This window comes from Toxotes jaculatrix, chromosome 15 (genome assembly GCF_017976425.1).
Source record: "Toxotes jaculatrix isolate fToxJac2 chromosome 15, fToxJac2.pri, whole genome shotgun sequence".
Lineage (NCBI taxonomy): Eukaryota > Metazoa > Chordata > Actinopteri > Toxotidae > Toxotes > Toxotes jaculatrix.
The window spans coordinates 21,882,398-21,907,711 of record NC_054408.1 but is presented as its reverse complement, the minus strand read 5'-3'; the positions used below and the strand labels follow the sequence as shown (position 1 = coordinate 21,907,711).

At 41.2% G+C, this 25,314-nt stretch overlaps 1 protein-coding gene across 10 annotated transcripts in view; it reads left to right on the top strand.

The window, feature by feature from the left end:
• tns1b (tensin 1b) overlaps positions 1 to 25,314 on the top strand; it is a 154,513-nt gene that overhangs the window by 65,118 nt on the left and 64,081 nt on the right. For 9 of the 10 annotated variants that reach the window (XM_041058054.1, XM_041058045.1, XM_041058051.1 and 6 more), the window contains exon 4: positions 18,335 to 18,373. In XM_041058054.1, coding sequence (XP_040913988.1) covers positions 18,335 to 18,373 — 39 coding nt within the window. Of the gene's footprint in view, positions 1 to 3,570; positions 4,042 to 18,334; positions 18,374 to 25,314 lie in introns of those variants that run through there. The other variant, XM_041058053.1, reaches the window with a different exon arrangement.

Here is a 25,314-nt window from a genome sequence, read left to right as displayed (position 1 = left end):
ATAGATACAGCAGAGAAAACAAACAGGAACGCCCAGCCTTTAACATGATGGAGTAATCAAGAGTTGCTGGAAAGAATGTGAACAATGGGCCAAGTGTATGCAGGAGACAGTGATGGAAGGGTAGTGAAGTGAAGGGGCAGGACTTTATAGAACATAGAGCTGCATAAATTAACACAAAATTATATTCCTTATATATATAATAATAATGTTTGTTTTTTGAGGAGCAGTTGCTAAGCGTGCACCCTCTTTTCCAGCATCACTAAGCTCCTGTGACCACTACAACAGCTGTTGGAGAAACACCTTCCTGGAGGACACCTCCTCATTACATACTATTGGGAATTTGGAGACTTTTATTCACGTTCCCCACCCATATATATCTCCAAGCCTGTCTTTTGATTCAAAGCGACAATTTTTCCATCCTATGTCTGCTTCCACTGTGTCTGAGCTCCTGCTGCCTAATCATGACCATTCAGTAGAAAAATCCATGTTAAATCTGGTCTGTGTGCTGCTTGGGCGTTGGTGAAACGTTCTGCTGGGCGCTGGGGGACAGTGATCTGCTCGGCTCTGCTGTTGCTTGGGAAAGCCTGAGTCAGACTCATGAAACTGGACCTCACCCAAACAGTTCTCTCTCTCTCCCTCCCTCTCTCTCTCTCTCTCTCTCTCTCTCTCTCCCTCCCTTTCCTCCATCTGTATGTTACTTACTTCTGCTTAAGACTCCTTGTTTTTTTCTTTTTCCTCTGTCCTCATCACTTTCTTTACCTCTCCTTCACCCAAAGCGTAGAACTTTTGATCTTTGGATTTGTTTTTCTCAGCTTTTCTGGAAGAGCCACCATGTTTTTGCAATTTGAAAAGTCAAATTGAAGAACAGTGACAACACATGGTGGTGACTTTTGTACAGGATTTGTGCTGATGTCTGAGAGAAAGACAGACCTGTTAATCATTTAGTGATCTAACTTATTTGAAACTGTGTTTTTCTCAAGCTAACACTTATAATCCATGGCTTTACTAGAACAAAATGAGCTGCAAAAGTAAAAAAAAAAAAAAAACTGTGGCATTGCAGTCTGATGGTTGTCTGTGACAGTGACAGTGTGATTGCAGACAGCAGTCATAGGGTCAGTCATAGAGGTTAATAAAAGCCAGGACATGGGAAACAGACAAGACTAAGAGAAACATATTAGCCTTAAATGCTCTCTGATAACTTTCCCATACGTTTCAGTCCTTATTATACAGAGGTGTAACTGTTGGTGTGCATAAGTGCATTGCAGTGAGTGTGGCAGCACAGAGCTCCGAGTACAGTGACCTGTACCCACATGGACAAACACAGACACCAAGGAACACGGGGAATTCCCACTTCCATGCTTAAGGCTGGTCCCTACATTAAATGTGTGCATCTCACATAAACAGCCGAGTTGTTTTGTTACTTCAAACCATATGTTGTGTCTCTGGCAGTCCTCCCTTCCTCCTTTGCCCTTGTCATTAATGGTGAATTAAATAACGCTTACTGAGCCGACATCTGGTGAACACGACTTCAGCTAAAGGTGTTGCTTTTAAAACTACCCTCCATGTAATTACATCAGAACAACATCAAAGACAGTGGCCATTCTTTCCATGTTGAGGCATAATAATAGTTAATGTGCTACAAATTTGTACCAAACATTCTTCAGTAATGTCCCTTTGTCTGCTACTGGATAATAACCGATGAGGTTGTGGAAATGAAATAAAATGCCTTACTGTTTGTGAGAGCTACTGATGTTTAGGGGCTACTGTACTATCATCAGGATTCCAGGTGAGATTAAAGCCCTCAACTGCTGTAAAATTTTTATGGTAACAATGGATGGCATTACTGTCTATAATGGGAAAGGTGTTGTTTGTAGTGACGAATCCGCAGAGAATCATCACCTGAAACTGCAGTAGCTCTCCTCAGCTCTACTGGGGTTTGCAGTGTGTTTCGGAGAATTGTTTTGGTTTCACGGCCTTTAATTTTACTCTTTTAGTTCAGCCTCAGTGCTCTCATCGCTGTTGTTTCCAGCAGCAGCAGCAGCAGCAGCAGCTGCAGCTTGAAGCATTATGGAGCAAACGCTGTTTTCTTCATGACTGAATTTATCAGTGGTTGGCGATACAACTGAAATCATTCTACCACTGCCTCTGCAGCAGGGCTATTTAAATAATTTTGAATGGAGTCTAAGTAATTAACATGTTGTCAGTTTGAGGGTTATTCCTGCTTCTTTACTCAGAGAACCAATCAAACACCAGCATAGACGACCTCAGTAGTCCCTCTACTCTAATGCCTTACTAAAAGGGATTATGTGGATACTTAGATTTTTATTTCATTGGAAAAGCTAAATGGCCATGTGGGATATATGTTACTGTATTGTTGACTTAAAGTTGTCAAACTTAACAATAGTAAAGCTGAAATTATAGTGTGGGCTGGGCGTAGGTGAACGTGCACAGAGGTCACTCAGATATGTTTGTGTGGCAGTTTCCTTTGTTCTTGTATGTAGTACATTCCTGTTTGTTTTCGTCTGAGTTTCGAATGAAAAAACCTCCTGACAGAAGTTGGATAAATCAATCTACTAGCTTCATACGCAGCTCTGCATGATACATTGTTGAGTTTTGGGAGTTGTGCAAGTCAGCTCCTCTGCGAGCCTCTGTGACCTACGGTTACCCATAATGCCACTCTCTGTAAAAGACTATCATCAATAGTATTTACTGCCTTTACTATGTATGTATACCAAGCTTAGTGTAGGCGTGGAGCGAGGGAAGTTTCTGAGTGTCAGAAAGTGATTATTAACTCCTAATTAGTTCATTAACTGAAGAGACAGTAATTCATCGGTGAATGCTGCTGGCTTACTGTATTGAATTATACGGTACAGTTTACAGTTGTTATCTCTTTATATCAGCATATTAAGACACAGTTGAACTCTTGGAATCAATACAACATGATTTAGTGCTGCAGTGAGTTGAAAGACGTATGTACGGAGCTGGTGACTGATAAATATGTATCTCCTCGATCCTGTTGACACTGTTTGACTTTGGAGTTGCCATGAAGTCAATGGATTCATTCATGGTACTTTCTCTCTCTCTTTCTCTCTCTCTCTCTCTCTCTCTCTCTCTCTGCAGCTGTAGAGTGAGTGTGTGTGTGTGTATGTTAGAGAGAGAAAGTAGTCAGTGAGAGAGGGAAAGAAACAGAAGGCGGGTGGAGGGGGGGAGCGACTCACATTTAACCTGAAACTTGAGAAGCTGATAACAAGGAGAGAATGAAGAATTAGCTTGTGAGGAAGGAGTTTGTGTGTGTGTGCGTATGTGTGTGTGTGAAAGAGAGAGCGAGACAGAGAGAGAGACAGAGAGAGAGAATGAGAAAAAGACAGTGAGACAGAGAAAGAAAAGAGCTGTGCTTTTGTTTCCCGAGCTCATGTCTGGTTCCCCCCCTGATCTCCCTGGGAAATTCACTTCAATATTTTTTCTCTTTTCTCATTACTCATGTGTCTCCCCCATTTGGGAGGAGGGTGAAAATGGACTGAACAAGAGGGAGGAGAAAACCCAGGCTGTGAAAGAGAGGGAAATAGCTATAGCCTGTAGCCAGACTTTGCCTGCTTATTCAGCGCTGAATGCTGCACTGCGCCGTTTCCAGTGGTGGGATGACTCTTTAGACATTTTTATGCTCATTTTCTTGGAGGAGGAGTGAGAGAGGGAGAGACTTGCCAGACCTATTAGCTTAGAGCCTGAAACACACACACACACACACAGACACACGCAATCTCACTCTCTCTCTCTCTCTCTCTCTCTCTCTCTACACACACACACACTTGTACACTCCTCCAGCTCCGCGCTGCACCAAGGTAACAGTGAGTGGATTTAGCCATAGCCATCTGGTTGGAGCGCAGAGAAAACCTCTCTGCTTCACAGAGGGGAAAAGGGAAAGGACGATGCAGCACTAAAACACAGCCGGACAGAGGAACCCAAAGAGTGAAAGAGAGAACCACACACACGCGCACGCATACACATACACACTGACACAGGATGGCCACCGCAGTGTTTCAGGTAAGGACTGTGGCTGTGAGACGGGGGGGAAAAGAGCTGCTGCCTGGTATTTGAGCTCTTGGCTGTCCCAAGTGTTGGCTGTACTGTGTTCTGTTTTACAGCAAATCCTCTGCATTGTGAATTTGTTTGATTGGTAGGAGAAGCAGAAAGCTTTAAGCATTCTCAGATGTATGAGTTTTCAGGCACATATGTGACTTGACATAAGTACTGTGTCTGTGTAGTTTATGTTGGTAGGTTTTACTGTGTGTAAGCAATTGTGCTCTGTTCTTGCACATGTGTATATGTATATATAAAAAGTACAGTGTCTGTTCACTGTAGCTGGTATGGATGACAGGAATGTTTGTACTGTAAGGGAGCATGTAAGAAACATAAATTAGATTTTTTGTTTGTTGTGTTTGCATAGACTTTGTTTGTGTTTGTGTTTATGTAATGTAAAGCACTGCTTGTGCCTGAAGTGCTTGTGTCTGTGTGTGGTCTCCTTGGCTTACCATGTTTTGTGGTTGGTGGCCCATGGTCATAGCTGGAATGGCAGTGGTGGCGTATGTCTCCTCTCGCTTATTTCTTCTCTTCTCTTCTCTTCTCTTCTCTTTTCTTCTCTTTTCCTGAATTCATGAAAAGAACTTGTAGCATCTTTCAGGTACATTAGTGTGTGTGTGTGTGTGTGTGTTGCTTGTGCACCAATCATGTGTCATCTTTTTGACCCAGAGGTCAGATCACACTTTCAAAAAGAAACTGCCGTCGATAATTTGCGGTAGAAAGTAATATGCCATCTATCAAAAGTGGATTATGTTCTGCATGTGAGAGAGAGTGTGTGTGTATGTGCGTCCTCTACTGATTTCAGTGTTGCTGTGTCTGCAGCCATGAACTGAGCTGCAGTGTTTCACAACAGGACCTTGCAAAAGTTGTTGCACAGAAAACATCTCCCCAGGCGTGAGAAAACCTGACAGCACATTGGGAATTTTTGGCACGTAGAGCGAGTTAGAATTGCCTCCAATTTGCTTCAAATTGGGGAGAACAAGAATAAGGGCATAGTGTGAAAACACAGAACATATTACACAGATTTTGCAAAGTAGCACTGTGCTCTGACAGCTGTGATTTCCCCTGTCCACCCCGTCTGTGTGGGTGTCTGGATTCTTATTGGTCTTTTTTTTACAGTTCTTTCAGTACAACTTTATACTCTGAGAAATAAAGGTTAAATTGTGTTTTCCTGCTCAGACACGCCTCTAATCAATGCATTAGTATACTGTATTTCATTACAGGCAGAAGCAGGTCCCTGTCACTGTTGCTGGAATCATCCCTCTGACCTTCTATTTATAGAGCAATTTCGCCACCAAATCACTGAACCAAACCATCAAAACTTACACAACCCAATGAACTTGTTAGAACGCCTCAAGGCACAAATTTGTCGCTGGGGCCTGTAAGTGACCCCCACATCCTCTGTGCATTTTGTAGTCTGTTGAGCGCCCAGGGCCAAATGATTATCAGTAATGTATGACCCACCTTAGCTGATAAACTGCAGTGCTGAAAATTCCTGTACAAATTTGCAGTTAATCAAATTATGTTCAATTAACCGACATGCAGTGCATCTTTTTGGGGCCCCAAGGGGTCTGGGACTCTGTGGTAGCCTTGCTATATCCAGATGTGTAAAGTAAATACAATATCTGGTTCCCACTTTAGTGAAGAAGCAAAGTTTTTTTTCATCAGTGTCAGTGTGTTCTGTGGAATCAGTGTAAACTTTGACATCATATTTGTCATTAGTTGTATCATGTGAGACCCACAGCCCACTCCGGTTTGCTGTGTGACGAATCTCCTCTCCATGTACAGTACTTCACTGTATCCCTGAATTCCTCTGAAACATTCCTTGGCCAACATGAATGTAACATATCACTGTCCTGCTCGGGCAGCAGCATTACCCCTGACTCCTGGTTGTGTGGGAATGGCATACATCCACTGCCTGTGCCGGACTGGATTTCAGCGGAGACATTTTTCATCATTAATGTCTGCCAGGGAAGCGCTGCTCCACTCAACCCCCCTGCCCCTCCTTTAGGCAAGTCGTGATAGATGCCTAACCACAGACACAATCAACCACAGGCAGGACAGGCGAGTAGGAAGGGTTGGGAAGTTTGGGAAGGTGTGTGTATGTGTGTACATGTTTCTGGGATTAGGGACAGGGCAGTGGTCCATGGACCATAAAAATCCACCAGCATGAATTGCCGTGCTCCTCTGCTGATGTAATCCTTCTTTGTGTGTATTCGGGCCTTACAGACACAGCCTAACCTCTTTTATTACTCTGTACTGTAAAAGAGAGCATTTTTAAAACAAATCATGTTCCTAATTGATAGAGAACAGACTCTGACTGTGCAAAGGACTTCTGTATAATAATTGCCTGTTATAGAACGGGAAGTTTTGACGGATGGATGGATATTTGGACAGATGGATAGATAGATGGATAGATAGATGAGTGAGAGAACTTGGCTCTGGCCCTTGATTCAAGGGCATGAAGATACATTGCAATATAAGCCATATATCTTCTGCTCAATGTTATGCATTGAGCAGAAGTACAGTACAGAGCTTGCATATACAGTGTAGGCTTAATCAATACATGGCACAATACATCCCTCTCTATTGTAATAGAAGTGATCTGCCATTGGAATTTCTTTTACGTTCACAAAATGCTTTGTGGAGCTGTAATGTGTGCACAGCAATTTATTTATTCCCTTTGTCCTCTGGACTCAGTGTTGGCACATACTGTTAACCTGCAATACATTAGCAACATAAATAATCTATAGCTGTGCCAAAGCATCACGCCTTACAGCTGGGCTTTTAGTATAATTAATAGCATCCAATGAGGGCACTATAAAAGCTTCACATTTTTCAAGGGCATCATATAATCTTTCACTTATGGTAGTTACTTAGCAGGTCATCTGGCACATATGAGAAACTGCTGTCATAGGCCCAGAGGAAGGCGTTTAAAGAGTGCATGAAGGAGCATATCCGGAGACTAATGTTACAGTTAAAATGAACAGAGGACCCTTTTAGAATTTACTGCTCTGAGGCTGTAACAACTCAGTACCGTGAGGCATGAGAAAGCCCACCAACTTGGAACACATGATGCCCATTCATCCACTCAGAACCGATGTAATGTTTTTAGTTTTACGGTTTGGTTTGGTTTTTGTGCTACAGCTCAAACTGATGTTTCATTGTGACATAAATTGTGCATCAAATCAGGTTTGTTTTTCCAGACACTTTGATTTGTTGGTCTCCGCTCAAGAAACCCTCCACTCTAAATGAATTTACTTCCACGATCCACGTTTCTCCCCTATTTGAAACTTAAGTTATTATTGGTGCCAGTGCACTCAGACAAAAGCTTTCTGCAGACCCTCTAAGTCTAATACCCCTTAAATACAGGAATTCCTTATAATACCCCCCCCCCCCCCCCCCCCCAAAAAGGGGGACATTATAGTGAAACATTTAATGGCAGCTAATCTTTTAAATGACGCTATGCAATCAAATTTGGGGCCTGGTATAATGGCCCTTTCTTAAACAGCTTTTGCAATTTCAAAGTAAAGGAACATATTGAGAAAGAAGGTAAAAACCTTCCTTGTCCCCCTTCCCTTGTCTTTGATGTGACTTTTTAGTTTGACAAGCAGCTTTACATTTTTGATCACCAAATGTTTCTCGTTTGTTGTGACATCAAGATGGCTGCCCTATCGGTTTCCAAACTGTCCCAGCCAATGGCTGTACACTCTCCTTACCACATGTTATAGCTTTAGTAGAGGACATGTTGTTGTGGGAGAGGTAGACAGCCTTATTTGACCCTTTCAGGAATCCATTTCACAAACACAGACCTATTTTGGCTTCAAAGCAACATGAAGCTTATTGAATCTGGCTCCTGCAATGAAACTCAGCTGAAGTCTTATTATGTTTTATCCATTTGGAAAGTTATGAAATTTCAGATTTATTCATTTATTGATACCTAGGCTAACATATTGGAGTGAGTAGAATTAAGTGCAGAATATCGTACTTAAATTTTGAGATCAGTGCCGCTCCAGCTTGTGAAACTGAAACTTCATATCAAATGGACATAGGTGTTTGCCTTTGGAAGTTGCTGAGCAGTTACCCCACATCCATGTTTTCTAATGTACAGTATGGTACAATACAGCCACTTCTTCATACCTCTACCCAACAGCAGAGAAAGTAAACTGATGGTTGATTTCTGTGCCCTCGTCTCTTGCCCAATAATCCATCGAAAGCAGAGACAGTACTTGAAGTTGAACAGAGAATATATATTCAAATTCAGACCAATTACTTTAGGTGTGTAGGATGTTTGACAGAGAAACATTCAGTTTTTTTGCTATGATAGCTACTCCTTGATTGTGGAAATATTTTTGTCTCCATTTATAAATAAGGGAGAGAGAGACACAACACCCAAGCTATTGTAGTTCTGTCTTTTCAGCCCTAAGCACCCAAAGTCAAGTCTTTCATATTTTGCCTTTCTGTCTTATCTAAAGACTCCCTGTAGACTCGGTGTGTGATTTTAGATAGCATTCTGAAATCAGAGGCGTGATGCAGACTTTACCTTTTACATAGATGTTGATCCGGTTCTGATTCCGACCCCCCCCCCAATTCCATGTTTTACCTTGTATACAGAACTGTGAGGCGGAATAAAGGTGCAGCATTCGAGCCTTGAACAGGCTGTATAAAAGGGGCTAATGTCTTGTAATTTTACTGCTGGTAAAAATATCCCTACACAAGTGCTCCTGGAAACTTTTTATAATATATCACTTAATTAAAACACAGGTAAGGTGATATGAAATGTGAAAATGTTTGGACACTGTGTGAAATATAGGGTTGGCTTCAGTCTGGTCAATTAAAAACATCACTGAAACTGCACTTTGTTTCCATATCACTGAGCATCCATGCGAACACTATGTGAAGTATGTACCCTGTGTGTGTAAGTGTGTGTGCCAGCAGTAGACTGGGAGGGTGGAGAGGTTGTTTTTTTTGTTTTTTTCTTTCTTATCAAGCCTTCATGTCTCTCAGAGGAATGTTTATAGAAAGCAGACCTGTTTCCTCAGTTGTGCCAGAAGGCCCTCATATTGGTGTTTGCTTTTCATGGCTGATTGATGGGGAAGGGGGGCTTGGTCTCGAACAGAAAGACAGGAAACATCGGTGCCAGGTCCCTGAATCTATCCAAGCAGCTCAGACTCTAAGGCTGGTGTGCTAAAAGATGAGGACATGTTTGTCTGGCCCTAAACCTTATGCATATACATATACAACACTGAGTTGTTTCTTCAGTGTTGTATACATCCCATATCTTTTTCTTACCTTTTTCTTGGTTCAAAATATAGTTCTATAAATTGTGTAATTCTCTGTTACTCACATGGACATTTTATCAAAAGGAAACTAAAGGCTTATTATAGCTGCTGTATAAATGCTAGAAATCAAAATATAATGGCCATGATAGTTTTGTCCAGCTTGTTCATAACCTGCTGATAGCTGTGTTGATTTTGCCTTCCTAGACTTATTATTAATATTTACTGTAGTAATATTTGTGCTGGAAACACAGCACAGCAGTGATGAATACTCGCAGGACTCGGGTTATGCACATCTGTGAATGGATCAATATATTTTCAGTCGATTTCAAATGCATTGTATTGAATTGTAAAAATGTTGGATGATTGTTCACAAAACAATATGAAGCAAAGGGAGAACGTTACACTATATTACCATATATTCTCTATTCCAACAGTTCTCATATTCAACTATTGATGCACACATGGAAAAAGAGTTGTGTCCAAAAAGAGGGAGTTGTTCGAGAAAAAGATAAAGGAGGCAGAGGAGACGGGGAAAGACAGCGAGAGACTTTAACGGGATTAAAAGTGAAACCCAAACCCGCCCATCCATCTGTCATAAGATACAGTGAAGTGTGTAGGCGTGAAGGTGAGTTAGTGTGGCAGTTTTCTGTGAGATCCTCCCGTGTTAACATAAGTCTTCCCTCTGAGGGGCTTTTCGCGTGAGTTATAAGTTAGCAGCTCATCTCGTCGTGGAGTGTGGAATGCCAGCACGGTCGGCTCTTAGCAGAGGTTCGCCTCTGCTTGTCCAAATTCCCTGTGACAACAGCCTACTGGCTTCCAAGGTTTAGGCGCTTCTCACACTAAAGTCAGTGCAGCTTTGAAAGATGGCGGCTGCTCCTGAAAGATATACATTCAAATAGAGATGGACTGCACCCAGAAGCCTTTTTGGAAACAGTAGCTGACAAAACAGTCTAACCATAAGGTCAGTATAGTAGCTGTGCTGGAGCTTTCAGTCATAACCCCTGATTTTCATTAGTAGTTGCCCAGTTGTCATGGAATTGTAGATGTTCAAGCCATTTTTCTGGGCACCTTACATCTATAATTCCATGACTCCTGGACAACTCCACCTGCTGAGGAAGACCGTGTGATACCACTGAAAGCTCCAGAACATCTACGAAACAGACCCTGAGGTGAGATTTGTTGTGTCAACTACAATCCTGTTTCTTTTATCTGTTCTCAGGGGCACAGTATGCCTCAAAAATAACAGTGATGTAAGATTATGGTTAAGACTGTGGCAAATCCTTCACTCTACCATGGTAAATATTAGTATGCAGTTACCACAATAACTGTAATAACTCCAATATCATATTATGTGGTTATTTTCCTGTGTATTTAAGGTTAGAGTGAAAGGCAGAAAAAACATTCATCAAGATTTTCAATCATTTCTGGGACTAGTTTCTAATCTGGCAGTCAGTCCTGTGGTTTAAGGATAGGATGAACTTTAAAGTCCCCCTCTACTCGGAAATGTGTTTTGATTATTGTTGGATGTTTGAGCTTCTCTGTGCTGAATGATGATGTACATGCAAAACCAGAAGGTTGTTTTCACATTCATTTGCCGAAGGGGAAATTTTTCTTTTGTTCTCACTTTAAATCTGAATTTAAGACGTAAACAAACAAAGGTTTTGTGATCACACTTAGTTTGGAGCTAGTTGTGGTTCATTATGCAGCTTGCACAAGTGTGATGCGGAAACTTGAAACCTCAATGGACTTCTCAGTAGAGTATTATTCTACTCTTTTTATACTGTATGTCTCAAAACATGTCCAGAGGGGATCTTTAACTGTTTTCCCTGATACCCCCCTGTTCCTCTGGCTTACAGTCATGCCTACAACCCTTTTCTAAGCCTCTCCTGACTAAGTCTCTCCGATTTGACTTGTCTTGATCTGTGTACAGGTCTTTGCACTGGTTCCCTAACATGTCCTGTAAGTGAGCAGATGTCCAATGACATCATCTGGAAAAGTGGTTTTATGTGAACATTGTCGCTAAGATACAAAACGGAGAGAAGCAGAAAGGCAAGTTTTCACTTTGACAGAGGTTAAACTTCCCCCTCTCGCTTTACTGTACTGTATGCACAGAGATGAAATTGGTATTGATCTTTTCATCTGACTCTGGGTAAGACCGCAAACAAGCACTTTTCCAAAAATGTTAAAGTGGTGCTTCACTGCTGAGTGTCTTGGATTTGGATTGGCTCTTTAAGCATGGGACTTTCACTATAGATGCCAAAGGACGTACAACCCCCCTTTCCCTCAACTCTGATTCTTCATGGCGGCCTTCTTCTCTTGCCCTCTCCCTCCCTCCCTCCCTCCCTCCCTCCTCATTCTCCACCACTTGGCCCGGTGCCAGACAGTGAGAGCCATGATAAATGTGCAAATCAGCGTGCTGGTAAATACCGGCTCTTAGCTGAAAGAGCCTGGGAAGGGAACGTGACCCCCGTTGTAACTTTGGAACAAAAGAAACAAGCCGTAGCTTCTCCCCTCTCCACGCCGTCAGTCCCGTCTAACAAAGACGGGGTGAGAATGAACAGGCGCTCCAGTCGGCTGAAGGCCACTTTGAGTCCCAGCCGTGGAGAAGAAACATGGCAGGGACATACGGAGCCTGTTGGATCCCTCGGGGGTTCGAGTTGTTTATGTACAGGCAGCAGTATGAGTTCGTTATTATGTTGTTTATCTTTATATTTATTTGATCTATCAGTTTTATCTCTTTTTGGCTATTTGCTCCTGCAGTGACGTCGATCCTGATCTTTAAACAACTATCTTTATCAAGTGTACACATATGCAGACTTGTTCCATGACGCTTTCATCTGCTGTACTGTATACACATACAGCATAGGAGCATACATTGGTGGTGCTTACACACACATAGAACAGTAGGGCTGCTACTGACAATTACGGTCATTATCAGAAAATCTGACATTTATTAATAAACATTTAGATATAAAATAGTAAAAATTGTCTATCGCTCACACATTTTGAAAATGTGTCCAAGGTAACATCTTTAGATGTCTTCTTTTGTCTGACAAGCAGTCAGACGCCGAAAGATATTCACTTTACAATGATATAAAACAGAGATGAGCAGTAAATCCTCACATTAGAGAAGCTGGAATCAGAGAATGTCTGGTGTTTTTACCATTAATTGATAATCAAAATAGATGATTAACATTTTATCGATTGACTGTGATAAATTGACTTATCATTTCAGTACTATGTAACTGTACTGCAAACAACAACACAGTGTACTCATAGTAACTACATCATGCACAAAGATGAATACAAAAAGACACAAGTCACAAACACACGCTGTTCCATTCCTGAAGTGTTTTCTTCTGCTAGGAAACATAAATCAGCGGTGCAGAGACAAGGAGCAGTGTTTGGAGACTACCGTTCAGTCGCGTACATGTCCTGCTGTTCAATCTGCTTAATAAATCTGCAATTTTCCACAACTTTCCCTGGAGAAAAACAGAGGCTGTAACTTTCACAGAGACAGACAGAAGAAAAGAAAAAAAATGATGTAGAGAGGCAGAAAGAGACAAGTTAGAGAAAACAAAATTAGCATGGACTAGTAAATAATCATTGAGTATACACGCAGTAAATGCATCAAAATTGCATCAAATCAATGATTATAGATAGAGAAGCAGATAAAGACAAAGTGATGGGGCATGGGCACTTGGATTGAAGCTCTCCCATCATTCCTTTCTGCTTTGATAATATCCCAGTAAGTCCATACGGACCGGCGCTCTGGCACACTCCACCATCATGGCCACAGAAAGCCTTCTGTTACTGGTTATGCCTCACAATTGAATTTGCACACTGAATAGTTCTGCTGGGATGTGCCAGATGCAAAGATCTGGATAAACATAAAAGCACTCAGGGCAGCCGTGTGTTAATATGCCAGTGCAGAGGGCTGGGGAAAGTTTTTTTTGCAACAACGCATGGCCCCACGCTCTTTTGCACGGTGGAAACAAGCTGCCCTGCATGGCAATCATTTCACTGCTTGGAGTAAAGCTGGAATGTGCTTTTTTTCTGCGGCGATTTATCACACTGCTGTCTGATTTTCCTACATTAAGTTTGAGATTTATAGACGTAAGCATAGCTGAGATTTTAGTGCAGGTTGTTTACCCAAATAATGGATCAATTCATCATTTATTTAAGTCTCTGCACAAGTCATGTCATTAGTGGGGCTCATTAATATATACAGATCTGGGAGACTGACATCAGTTACATAATGTGACTGTGTCTGGAGTGTGTCAGTGTCTAGAAGGAAGCAGACCGCATGTGAACGCTGTCCTCCTAGCCAGAGACATCTGACATGGACTTTTGTCTGCAGGAAATGGGCCCTTGTTTAATGCCGTTAACACAAGCATGTACGGAATGCAACAACACAATTATCCTTTATTATATTACACTCATTTGAATACTCGCGATAGCATCAATACACACTCTGGCCAGGCCTCCTCCCCACGCACGGCAGAGCAGGGACAAAGGCTTTGTTTAGGTTTTCATTAAAATTCAAACGTGATTCGGGTGCCACTGGTTACATTGTGTCCATATTATCTATTAGTTTTAAAGACTGTTTCTATGCTTTATTCAGATTTAAAAATTTACATTTCAGTATTCCTGGTATTCCAAAGTCAGTGGGATTCATCCTGTGGGCACCATAAATGTCTGCACCAAATTTCATGGCAATCCATCCAAGAGTTGTCGAGATATTTCAGCCCAGAACAAAGTGGTGGACCAACTGACAAATGTTGCCATCCCCTGTGCATCATGAGGAACAGACAGTAACTCACATGCTTTTATTCAAAAGTCTGTTGGCACCTTATTATGTTTTTCCATGCAGACTTTCCAGATTACCCTTTTTTGTCTGACTGTTTTTCACATAGTGGTTTCCCACTGCTTGACCTGTGGTTAGCCCACTGCTAAGTGCTCACCTGCACCCTGTCTTTAGATAAATATTCCCTGTGGTTTCTGGGAGATCATGGCTGTGACTGCTTTACCAGACTGCAATGGTGCACAGTTCCTCTCCAGCATCAGCAAATAAAAGAAGCAGCTACCTACTATGAGGGAGAATGTGAGCTATTCTGATGTGGGCAGACTACCTACCCTCTCAATCTGACCTCTACATTAGAGATTTTATTGCACTGGCGACATTGGCTATCTTGTCATTAATGTTGTCTCTAACATAAATGAACTCTGTTTAGCGCAAATGAAAAGAATGACATTTATTAGACATGACATTCAGCTAAATGTCAAATGCCAAAACCTTTTTGATGTTTGGACATGAAGTTGCTCTTTTTGTTATGTTTTGCCCTCTCATTTGAGGGCACAGTGTACCCAAAGTGCTGCATTTAAAGATTAAATTTCCATCTATTCCTCACAGTGTATCAGACTTAATAACAGTTTATCTGATGGCTTAATCTTTGAATGAAAGATTGGCTAGTCTTCGTTGTATTTATCTACAAGGCACTTTCAGACTGACAATAACGCTAAGGGAAAAAACCTCTAGGGTACAGGGTACAACTAGAAGATGAATGATGAACCTAAAAGTTCAGTTTGAAGGCTTAGCAAAAACCAAGACATAGCATGGCAGTTTCTGATCACTCTAGGAAGTTTTCCAGCCAAGTACATTTCTCCTTTGCATACTTCCAAGGGTAACAGTAATGTAGCTTGGTGCTACTGGTGGTCCATGTATTTAATTGGCCAGTGTGTTGTTGATAATGATGCAGTGTTCTGATCTGGAATAGAAATAGAAATAGATTTTTTCTGCTGGACCATCTTGCTTGCCCTACTGCACGAACACAGTGTTAAACAAACTATTGGGTCTGTCTCATATTAAGGCTTACTTTGTTGGTATATAAGACCTCTGCATGGCTGAAGCTGAGCAGAGCTCTGACAGCAATGACATGAGGTCACCAAACTACATGTACTAATAAGAATGATTAAGTTGTCCCACCGTCACAGGCACACCAAAACTAACAGCAGCGTAAGGGAGATGTCAATCAAGCACTGTCTGTACATGCCCACATATTCCTGAGAAGAGGTCTAATCAGGCAAAATGATTGGAAACACCTGTGTGGGTGGGGCATGTGGTTTGAAGGAGCTTCAAGTGTCTAGTGAGACACAAACACCAGCAGACTATACACCTCAACTAGGTGAAATAACACATAGATCATGAGACCACTTTTCTTCATTTTGGTTGTTAGTTGTAGTATGTACCTCCCTGAGCGTGCAGCAGGCAGTAAAATGGCCTAAACATGCAACATTATCCTGTTTTTGTTTGGAATTATCCAGTTTGCATGGCTGGGTTAGGATGTCCATTTCCAGATTTCCAAAACCAGAATATTTACATGTTCAAACATGTAAATGGGATATTCCATAAACTTTGCCATAACTTGGATATTGGATATATTGTGCATGTAAACATACTCAGTCATTCCCGATTTACAGGAAGCTCTCAAGAGCTTGCTGAGGCAGCATCAAGTACAAACCGTGGCTAGGCCTGAGGCCTGAGGGCAGTAAGAGGGTCACCTGAAGGAGCAGAGCCCCTGAAAGAAACACAGTGTGTTGTTGTCCATGAGCGACATTGATGGCGGGGTAGGTCAAGAGCTGGGGAATGTGGGGGTTATGGGAGGGTTAGAATAACTTTTAATGGAGGAGATTTGAGCCGCCAGACTAAGGTACTGTAGCCTGTCAACTCCATACACACTCCACCATGCCAGACATAAATTCTCAAAAACAGAGACACATTCCACTTGGATGCCATCATTCAAGTAGGCTGTTGATGCAGGGCAACTGTGACAGACAACAGTCACCAAGGAACATTTTGTTCCCGTGAAATGTAAAAAGATTCTTCCTTTGAGCTCACTTTTGCCACTAACGGGAGTTAGACATTTCCAACCAATTTGTGTTTAGCATCTCACAAGCATGTGAGGGATGGTTTAATGGGTTCACAAACCACCACTGTGATGGAGAATGTATTAAATTTAGGCACTGCCTCATTACATATCAGTGTATCAGCTGCTTCTAAGGGCTGAAGCATCTAATCTGATACAAGTCATTTCCTGTTTAGAGTTAACATTCCAGGATTTCAGATGCAGCAACGGCTATAAAAGAGACTACGAGACTTTAATGAGCCAAGGTGACTCACACATCCTCAACTTTGTGAATCCTATCAGCCATTCTCACACTGCAATGGCAGTCATACCAGTGGTGCTTTTAGTCTGGTTAGCATCCACTAATGGGTGGCCAGTTAGCAAGACACCACTGCATAAATTTTGTTTTGTCAGAAACTTAGTGCTTTTAAAAAGGAGGCATTGAAACAATATATTTTTAGAAGGTTAGAAGCATTATATAGTAATTTTTAACATTTCCACATCAACAAGTCTTTGATATATTTCTGTGCATGCACGTTTTAGCTTTTGTTCCCTCTATGCGACACTTTTCCCATCTGTGCAATTTGTGTTACAAATGTATATTTTTAAGTACAGAGTTCAGCTGATTCATATAAACACTGGTTGCTAACTATTTGGCCAATTTCAGCCCATTAACATTTGGTACATGAGGACCCAGATTTTTGCTTGATTTTTGTGGGCAGACGTGGAATGTGCTTCCTTCAACAGTAACACAACGCAGACCCTGACAGAGCAGAAGGCTTGTGTTCTTGCAATGACACAATTAGTCTGAGATAACATGAGTGGTAGAGCAGTAGCAAAGATGAAAGGTGCTTTTAAAGGTCAACACTTGTGATAACCCTCAGGCCTAATCTTTGAAAGCTAAAAAAGACGCAGTCCTGTTGTACTAATAAGGATTAAGGATACAAACAAGTCAAAAGCCTACTGGAATCATAAAGCTGTCATGTGCTGTCGTTTGTTGTTTGTCAGTATTGTGCAAATAAGATTGTGGTGTAGAAGCCTAAGTGGTGAAAATTAAGTTTGTAGGATTTTTTTTCCATGTGCACCATCATAAAATGATGGCAAACCAGGTTCAAAAGGACAGAACACAGACAGGCTCAGGAAGGAAACATCAGTGGTGACATCCTGTTTGTATTCATCCTCATCAAGTGGTCATCTTTTTCTGGAAGCATTTCATCTGAGTCTTCTGTTAGAGGCCATTATCATTATATTCTTCCTGTTTATCAGCCTCAGTCCTCATGCTCTCACTCCAGCCCCATGGACTGATTATGGAAACTGTCGGATGGTAATCCGATTAGCCCAGGCACTTGACAGATCATGAGTTCTTTTGGAGCAATCCCACCACTGACTGACCACAGCTGATACTGTAGTTGAGTTAAACAAGATCTTAGATTTCTTGTTGGTGAGATGAACCTTCAGCTTTTCAGTCTGTTTATCGCAGTACTAGTACTCTGTCTATATCATGCCCTTTAAACTTTATAGCATTGCAGAGGTTGTTGTGAGCACAACTTTGACATATGATGGCCTTATAAGTTGTTATGGCTAACGTGTTAACTTACAGCTTACAGTCATCTATTTTTACAACCAGTCGATTAAGAGCAATTAACATCTGGCCCTTTAGCTGCTAAATGTTCTACTGTGTTCACCAGTTACCTGCTAACTTTTTCTGTCTGCCATGAAACTGAAGAACTGAGGGGAACAGCAGCATTGGGTGATAATGGTCTATGTGTCTGTCACTTCGAGTGACTCCTTTCACTGTACACATAGTCATTGTTCTCATATGTTATATAAAATATGAATCAGTGGATATTTAAGCGTAATGAAGCCTGTACATTCCTGGTTGTACATTTGTGGCTGTAAAACTGGCTATGAAACACACTGGCATGCTAAAGCACGCTGGGTGCACTGTTCCCTTATAAAACCATAAACGTAGTTATTGCAGGACTGTACATTTCTGTTTTAATGTTCTTATATTAATTCAGTTTCAAATAATCAACAACATAACTAACCAGTTCTCTTTTCTGTTTTCAGGTGTCCTCATCTTGTGTTCCAGCAACAAACTATGAGCTGGTAAGTAATACATTCTTCTTTTTTTTTTTTAGTAATTGCTTCCATGCTGTAAGTGCTCAGCAGGCATTATTGGGTCCTTCCTGGTGGAGAATTATTGCAAACACGGTTGGAAAGTAACAGCCTCTATCAGCTACACTAACAAGGCAGTTACTATTGCAGATAATGAACCATTATCTGGAGGCCCCCTGAGACAAACTTGTGATTTGGGGCAGTATAAATAAACTTGACTTTACTTGATTTAGCCATCGCCTGGCTGTTGTTCTGTGTGTTGTGCAAAAATTCTAAAAAGGTACATTGAAATTCTGATCTTTTGGCTGCCGTGTCAGGAAAACAAAAAATAATCTAGATAATAATGGTAAATCAAATGCTGTGTCCTTGAATCTGCTACATCCTTATGACGTATTTTGGTCTTTAAAATAACACTGAACAAAGTATGTATGTAGTCAAAGTATGAAGTGATTTTGCAAGGGCAATAAAAAACATGCTTGCTCCGTTGCCTTATTTGGTATTGGCATTAGAAGCTGTGTTAGACTTGGATATGGTTTGCTCGCTCTCTTTCTCGCATGTTGTGCGTTTAAATGGTTTTGGGTGCTTGACAAACCAAAGCAAATATCCCCTGCACTTTTCTACACTCACAGAGAAAATATTTCACAAAACGTCTTGTTTTTCTTTCATAAAAGCTGCAGTAATCAAGCAAGAATGTATTATCCTCTACAGATGCCATCGCACTAGATGCTTTCTACATGAAGACATCTGTTTAAGATGTGCAGCAGTATGGGCCAAGCTTTCTGGGCATTAATAATGGCCTGCTCTTGACTAGAGTTATTTGGTTTCTGAAATGAACACCTTTGGATACAGACAGCAGGAATTTACCACAAACATCATAAACATTCACTTTACTAACTTAACCTGCTATCTGACAGGTGACTTCTGATCTTTAGTTCTAGTGTCAGTCAACTTCAGATTGCTACTATAAAATTCTTAGTACAGTTGGGTATGACTGCAGAATTAACAATACTGCCTGAGATGTTCATAGCAAGAAATAAAATGTTTTTGTTTTTTTTAAAGTTGCTCGGCTTAGTTGTTTTAGTTTTCAGTTAGTCAGTGCAAAGACAGAACAGAACAGATTTCTGTCCCTCCTGGTCCACTGTTTTGATTAAAAGAAAAAAAAAAAGACAGTAGGAAATGGAAAGCGCAGAGCATGTCCCTCCATTATATCTTCTTTCTCCTCTGCTTGTCAACAGCAGTGTCCCCAGAGGCTTTTGTGCCTGCATTAAAGGTGCTGATTGCTCTTATAAACGCTGATGTGCTGAGGTGTAAAACATATGCTGGCGTATCTTTACTGTACTGCTGAGAAGAGTGGAGAAAAAAAAAACCTTGCAAGCTGTGTGGAACAGTGGCTTTTAAGACCAACAGTGGTTTTTCAGCAGCCTGAAAATACAGCCAGATGGACCATGCCGGCATTGAAGGAATACAAAGTATGGGAATTAGATATGGACTGAACACCTATGGAGAACTTCAGCTTGCTTTCTGTGCACCTGAGGTGTTACTCTGATTGCACTGTGGAAAGCCCCTCTCTGTTCACTTTATGTGAAAATATGTATGACATAGATGAGTAAATCGTTCCACTTGTGCATACAGTATGTGTCATCCTTCTGGTGTAAGACAGGAACTGGATGATGCTGTTTGTGTGTATTTTTGTGTTGACGTGCAAGCATGCATGCCCAGCAAGTGTTCCCAACTGCAGCAGTCCGGCCTGAGGTGTGTATCGGCTCTCCTCAGCCCCATGTTTGGTGAATTCCTTTGCTCACAGCCAGAGACCAACATGAGTTACTGCCCCACTCAGGTGCAGCCTGATTCCAACATCCACCATACTCTATATTAACTTAGTTGGAGAAAAATGTTGGGGGAAAAAAAAATCTAACTTCTGTGAATCCAGACATTCCAATGAGATGGACGAGCTACAAGAAATAAAACTTTATTACCGAATGATAATGCTCCTTCTGAATGGAATTAAAATCAGATAATTTCATGCAGCTGTTTCTCAGCTACAGAAGAATAACAAGGGCTGCTTTGTGAGTTTACCATTTCAAGGGATGTTTTTAAGGTCATAAGGGCATTTTTAGATGTACTTTAAAGGTGTATTTCTACATTTTATTTTTATCAAGATTAGGATTACATTTTCAGTGGTTTGTATTTGGAAGCAGCAGGGAGGGCATGGTCTTTAAAACCGAAGTGAAGTACTCGTATTGAACTTTCATGGATTTGTAGCACAAGCTTGGATTCCTTGACATCTCAAAAATCTGGCTGAATGAGCCTCTATGGAGTTGTGTTAATAGTTTTAGAACTGAAATTAACAGGATGAATGCAGCTATTACTATAATATTTATTTTCATAACCATCTACTGTCAAACTGTGGACACACATACTTTTGCGAAGCCACAGTGTGAGAAGGTGACAGAAATAGTAGAAGGATTATGTAAAAGTCAACTCCACAAGCATGTTCATAATAAATCAGTGTAATTATGAAATTAGTGGGCTCTTAGTCCAGATTTAAATATAGTAACCCACTGGTTACTAACTATGGAGTGTACAAAATGAATCTGGAATGAAACAGTCCATTGTGGGGAAGGTGATGCCAACTGGCAGTCCATTTATTGTAATTGATGATGTGTGGTTGGAAGATCCCGTCCAGCAGTGACGATGACAGAAGTGACTGCATTGCTCAGATGTGCCCTCATGTTGAGCCAACGCTGCCAGGAGTAGGTTTTATTTTGCACAAACCCAGAGGCAGGATGAGGGCATGGAGGGAGAGAGATTAGAGATTCTGCTGAGGTAGACTGCACATCTGGACACATGCCCCCCCCCAGAAACACACATAAAGAATGCATGCGCTCACAAGCAGAGATATGCACACACACTCAGAAAACCATAAACCGCTAACACCTACGTCATCTAGCTTCTTTTTTTTTATAGGTCTTGTGTAGTGGAGGAACAGGGCCAGGACATTGCTGAGTAATGAGTAACTGCGGGGCAAAGATGGTCTAGATGTGGTCCAATTAGCGCTGTGTTTAGAACCACACATATTTCCCTGATGTGCCCTGTATTACGCTGTGTATACAAGCACCGACCAGCCATCCTGTGACGATATACAGTATGATCCCAGTTCCCTGGGAATGTATGAGCTGGCCAGTACATAAAATCAACATGTTTCATTTTGAACTAAGAGCTAGTCTTCATCTGTCAGTGTTTCTTAGGTGTCCCACGAGAGAATATAAAGTCACCAAATGTGTATACAGTATATTACATGAGATTACAGTGCTTTTTTTTTCCTCTGAAGGCATCCACTTCAGCTGAGGTGGAGGAAAAAACAGAATGAGCAAGTTAAGTACAGGGTCAATGTGATTTTCAGTCTCTAAGGGATGATGTCTAAAACATCATGGGAAAGTTATTTTTGATGCATTATTCTGTCTTGTTTGACTCAATTAATGATCCACATGCAAAGAAAAATGTAACTCTATTACTAAACCCCTGCTTCCTTTATTGATGAATAGGGCTTTCATCACACAATTACCTAAAATTAAATCTGTCAGTGTTTTCTGATTCAGACAAGTTTTCACTCTTAAGCCAAATACACATACTTTTACTTTATATGATAAAAACACGCAGATTGGGCCTTTCAGTTTACAGTGCTGAATTACACATAAACAGAGGCTTGTAAACTGCAGTTTTATGAAGTCATCCCACCAAGTTAAGATGTTGCAGTTATAGGAGGCCAAACAATTCCAGTCCCATTCACTATGACCTATTATCATAATGGACTTGTCTGCATGCTAAGCTGTAATTTACTCTCTCCAGTGTTCGTACCAGTGTTAGAAAGTACAGTATGAAGAAACATCAGTTCAGACTGTGGTCACCCTCAGCCTGTTTAGTTATGTCAGGCTTTCCAAACGTCAGTAACTGCCGGTTATCAGGTGCCAACATCCTCCTCCTTCTGTCCATCAACCTTGCATTTTGGCTTGGTTTTCTTTGGCTGGTTCCTCCTAATGAAAAACAGGAATTTTCTTGGAAGAGGGTTGAGACTTTTCACACTTTAAGAGCAGCTCTGTGATATCTTGTTCGTCTACCCATGTAAACCAAAAGAGACTGTCCTCAACAGAAAAACAACAGCATTTGTGCAGATGCCTAAAGCCACCAGTGTTGTCCTGACAAAGATACTTTGTGGCTTCAAATTGTGATTGTTGTCTCTCAGTAGCATAGGCAGAGTGGAATGGTGTTTCAGAAATAACTTCATTCTAGGCAGGATGTCTGGTGGGGTGGTTTGCTGTAACAAGAGGAAACTTAGTGCTATTCACATCATGTTTCTTAGTCAGTAGTGCTTTTTTTTAGCCTTGGTCCATACTGAAATTTTGTACTTACAGTCATGGTCCCACAGGATAAATCCTAATGATTTTGCCACAGATTGACATTTGTGGTTCTCAGTGAAATGTCTCATCGACTATTGGATGGATTTCCCCAAAAGATATTCATGTCCTCCAAAGGATGAGTTGTAATTATATTGGTGAACCCTTGACTTCTTATCTAGCGCCATCATCAGGTCAAAGTTTTAATTTGTCCAAACATGACATCATGTCTGGGCGAGCCTCTATTCGATTAGCTTCTGTAACTCAGTGCAGTGTCTCATTTAGCTTTTCTTTCATCTGACTTTCATTTGTTGCTGAGGTTTACTTTCCACATTCTTGTATCTACTTCCAAGGCTGGATTTTTACTTATTAGTGTGGTTACAAATGTCAGTGGGCTTTTGAATGAAGTTTTCTTACTTCTCCAACACAATCCAGAAGTTCTGCTTTGACTTTGGCTCTCTATATCTTTGAAAAATGACATTCCCATCAGCCTCAGCCCAGAGCAGCTAGCAGGGCTGTAGACTCTTAACCAAGTGGTGGCAGATCAGAAGACAGTGAAGTGAATCATTTTTGTAACAGCATTCAGAAAGGCACTGACATAAAACCTTTCTTGTTTTTCTTATTTGCCTTATACACTACATTGCACACATACCTTATTATCATAATTTATTGCATGTACAGAACATTTAATATTTTAGATGCATGGGAAGTTCAATCTTAGGGGGCGAAAAAAGAGAGTGTAGTGACGTAGTGACGTAGTCTAGATAAGACAGTTCCCTTTTTCCAAAATTATTTTCAAGATGTTTCCATGTTATTACCATATTGGGACATATGCAGAGTTGAAGTATTAAGAGAGGAGAGAAAGTAACTTGTTTAATAGGTGTAGGTGTGGTGGAGAAGACCCCCCCTTCACACATACACACACCCTCAAGGAGTAAAAATACTTGGCATATGCCTTTAGAGACTCCCTCCTCTCTCACATGTCGGCAAAGGCTTTTGGTTACATAACAGAGTGAGCGGCCGGGTCGATATCAGTAGGAGCAGGGACAGGCAGGGTGAGAAACACAGAAGAGAAGTCAGAGGTGGTTTGGGGTCAGAGACGGCTCAGGGGTTTTTCCCACAGCAGGGACTGTCCACTCTCCTCTCCTCAGGTCCTATGGGACCCCTGGCATTTTAGAAGCCCCCCTACCCCAAGGGGATGGGAATGGGAATAAGCACTCAGAACCCAAACTCTAACCCTGGATACACACAGGCCTGCACAGCCCCTCCTTCCTCCACACTGTGTTTACATTTCTGGGACATGGCTGTGTGAAAGCTGCAGATGAAGGACCATGGAGCATGAGAGAGGAACAGCTGTGTGTGTGTTAGTGCTTTTGTGTCTGTGTGTGTGTGTGTGTGTGCTAATGCTTGTGTGTTAAGTGGTAGGACTGGGCAATAAATGGAGTCGTCGTATTACTATGAAGATGATCATATTGTGTTATTGATTTTACAAAATTCAGTTGTCCAAGTTAATGATTCCAAATAAACAGACAAAAATGAGTTTTGTGTCACAGATTTGAAAAGTTTTCTCAAATATAAGTGTAGAACAGCTTGCTTGAGTCTCAAGCTGATTATTATACATATGATTTTGTATGATGTTGAAAGACATATCAAACATATATACAATATAATATAAACTATTCTTATTGATACAGTAATGTTGGTGTCACCTATCTGCTTGACCCTATTAAGTGGTGTTTCTCTCCTCTGGGGAAAAATACTCTTGTAAAAATGCTGTGCAAGTTATACACTCATAATACATCTATGCATAAGACAGAGAAGAGTGTGAGTGCTTGAATGATATCCATTACCAATACAATGAAACAATGTGGAGACATCAGGTGACTGAAAACATTTGTTCTGTCCTGTAGTTTTTAAGCATCACATTTTCAACATCACATTTGGCATGTTTTCAGTCCAGCAGGAACTGGCTCTGAGGAGGTTTTAGCTCCAGTGGAGGGAGCAGCATTGCCTTTTTAGGCAGCCACTAGAGGATAAAACATTTATTAAGACTCTTGCCAAACTGCTGGTCTTTTTCTTTGAAGACAAACAAACATGTTAAACGGTTTCACCTATAGAAAGCAACAACATTCAGGGAGTTAGGTCACTGAAGGAACGAGTGTCACTCATACTTTAAACTCACTTTGATCTGCTCAGTGACAAAATAGCTCTTGTTATACTTTTAAATGATTTTTACTATGAAGGACTGAAGATTCAGGTGAGCCATCATGATGCTAGTCAGTGTCTAGGCCTGCAGTTTGTGTTTATTACCACTAGGAGGCACTATTGGACATTTCCAGCTGAGAGCCCTTACAGGTGCCCTGTGCCTTACCTGTCAGTCTGTATCACCCACAGTGATGGATGGTGTTAGACACAATGGACAACCCACAGCGCCAGAATATTCAGGCAACCAGAGGGAAGTGCTCTGAAGTTAATTCAGTTTTTAGTTTTCAAGTTACCTGTTACCTGTCCTGATGTTTTAACCCTAAACATCTGCTG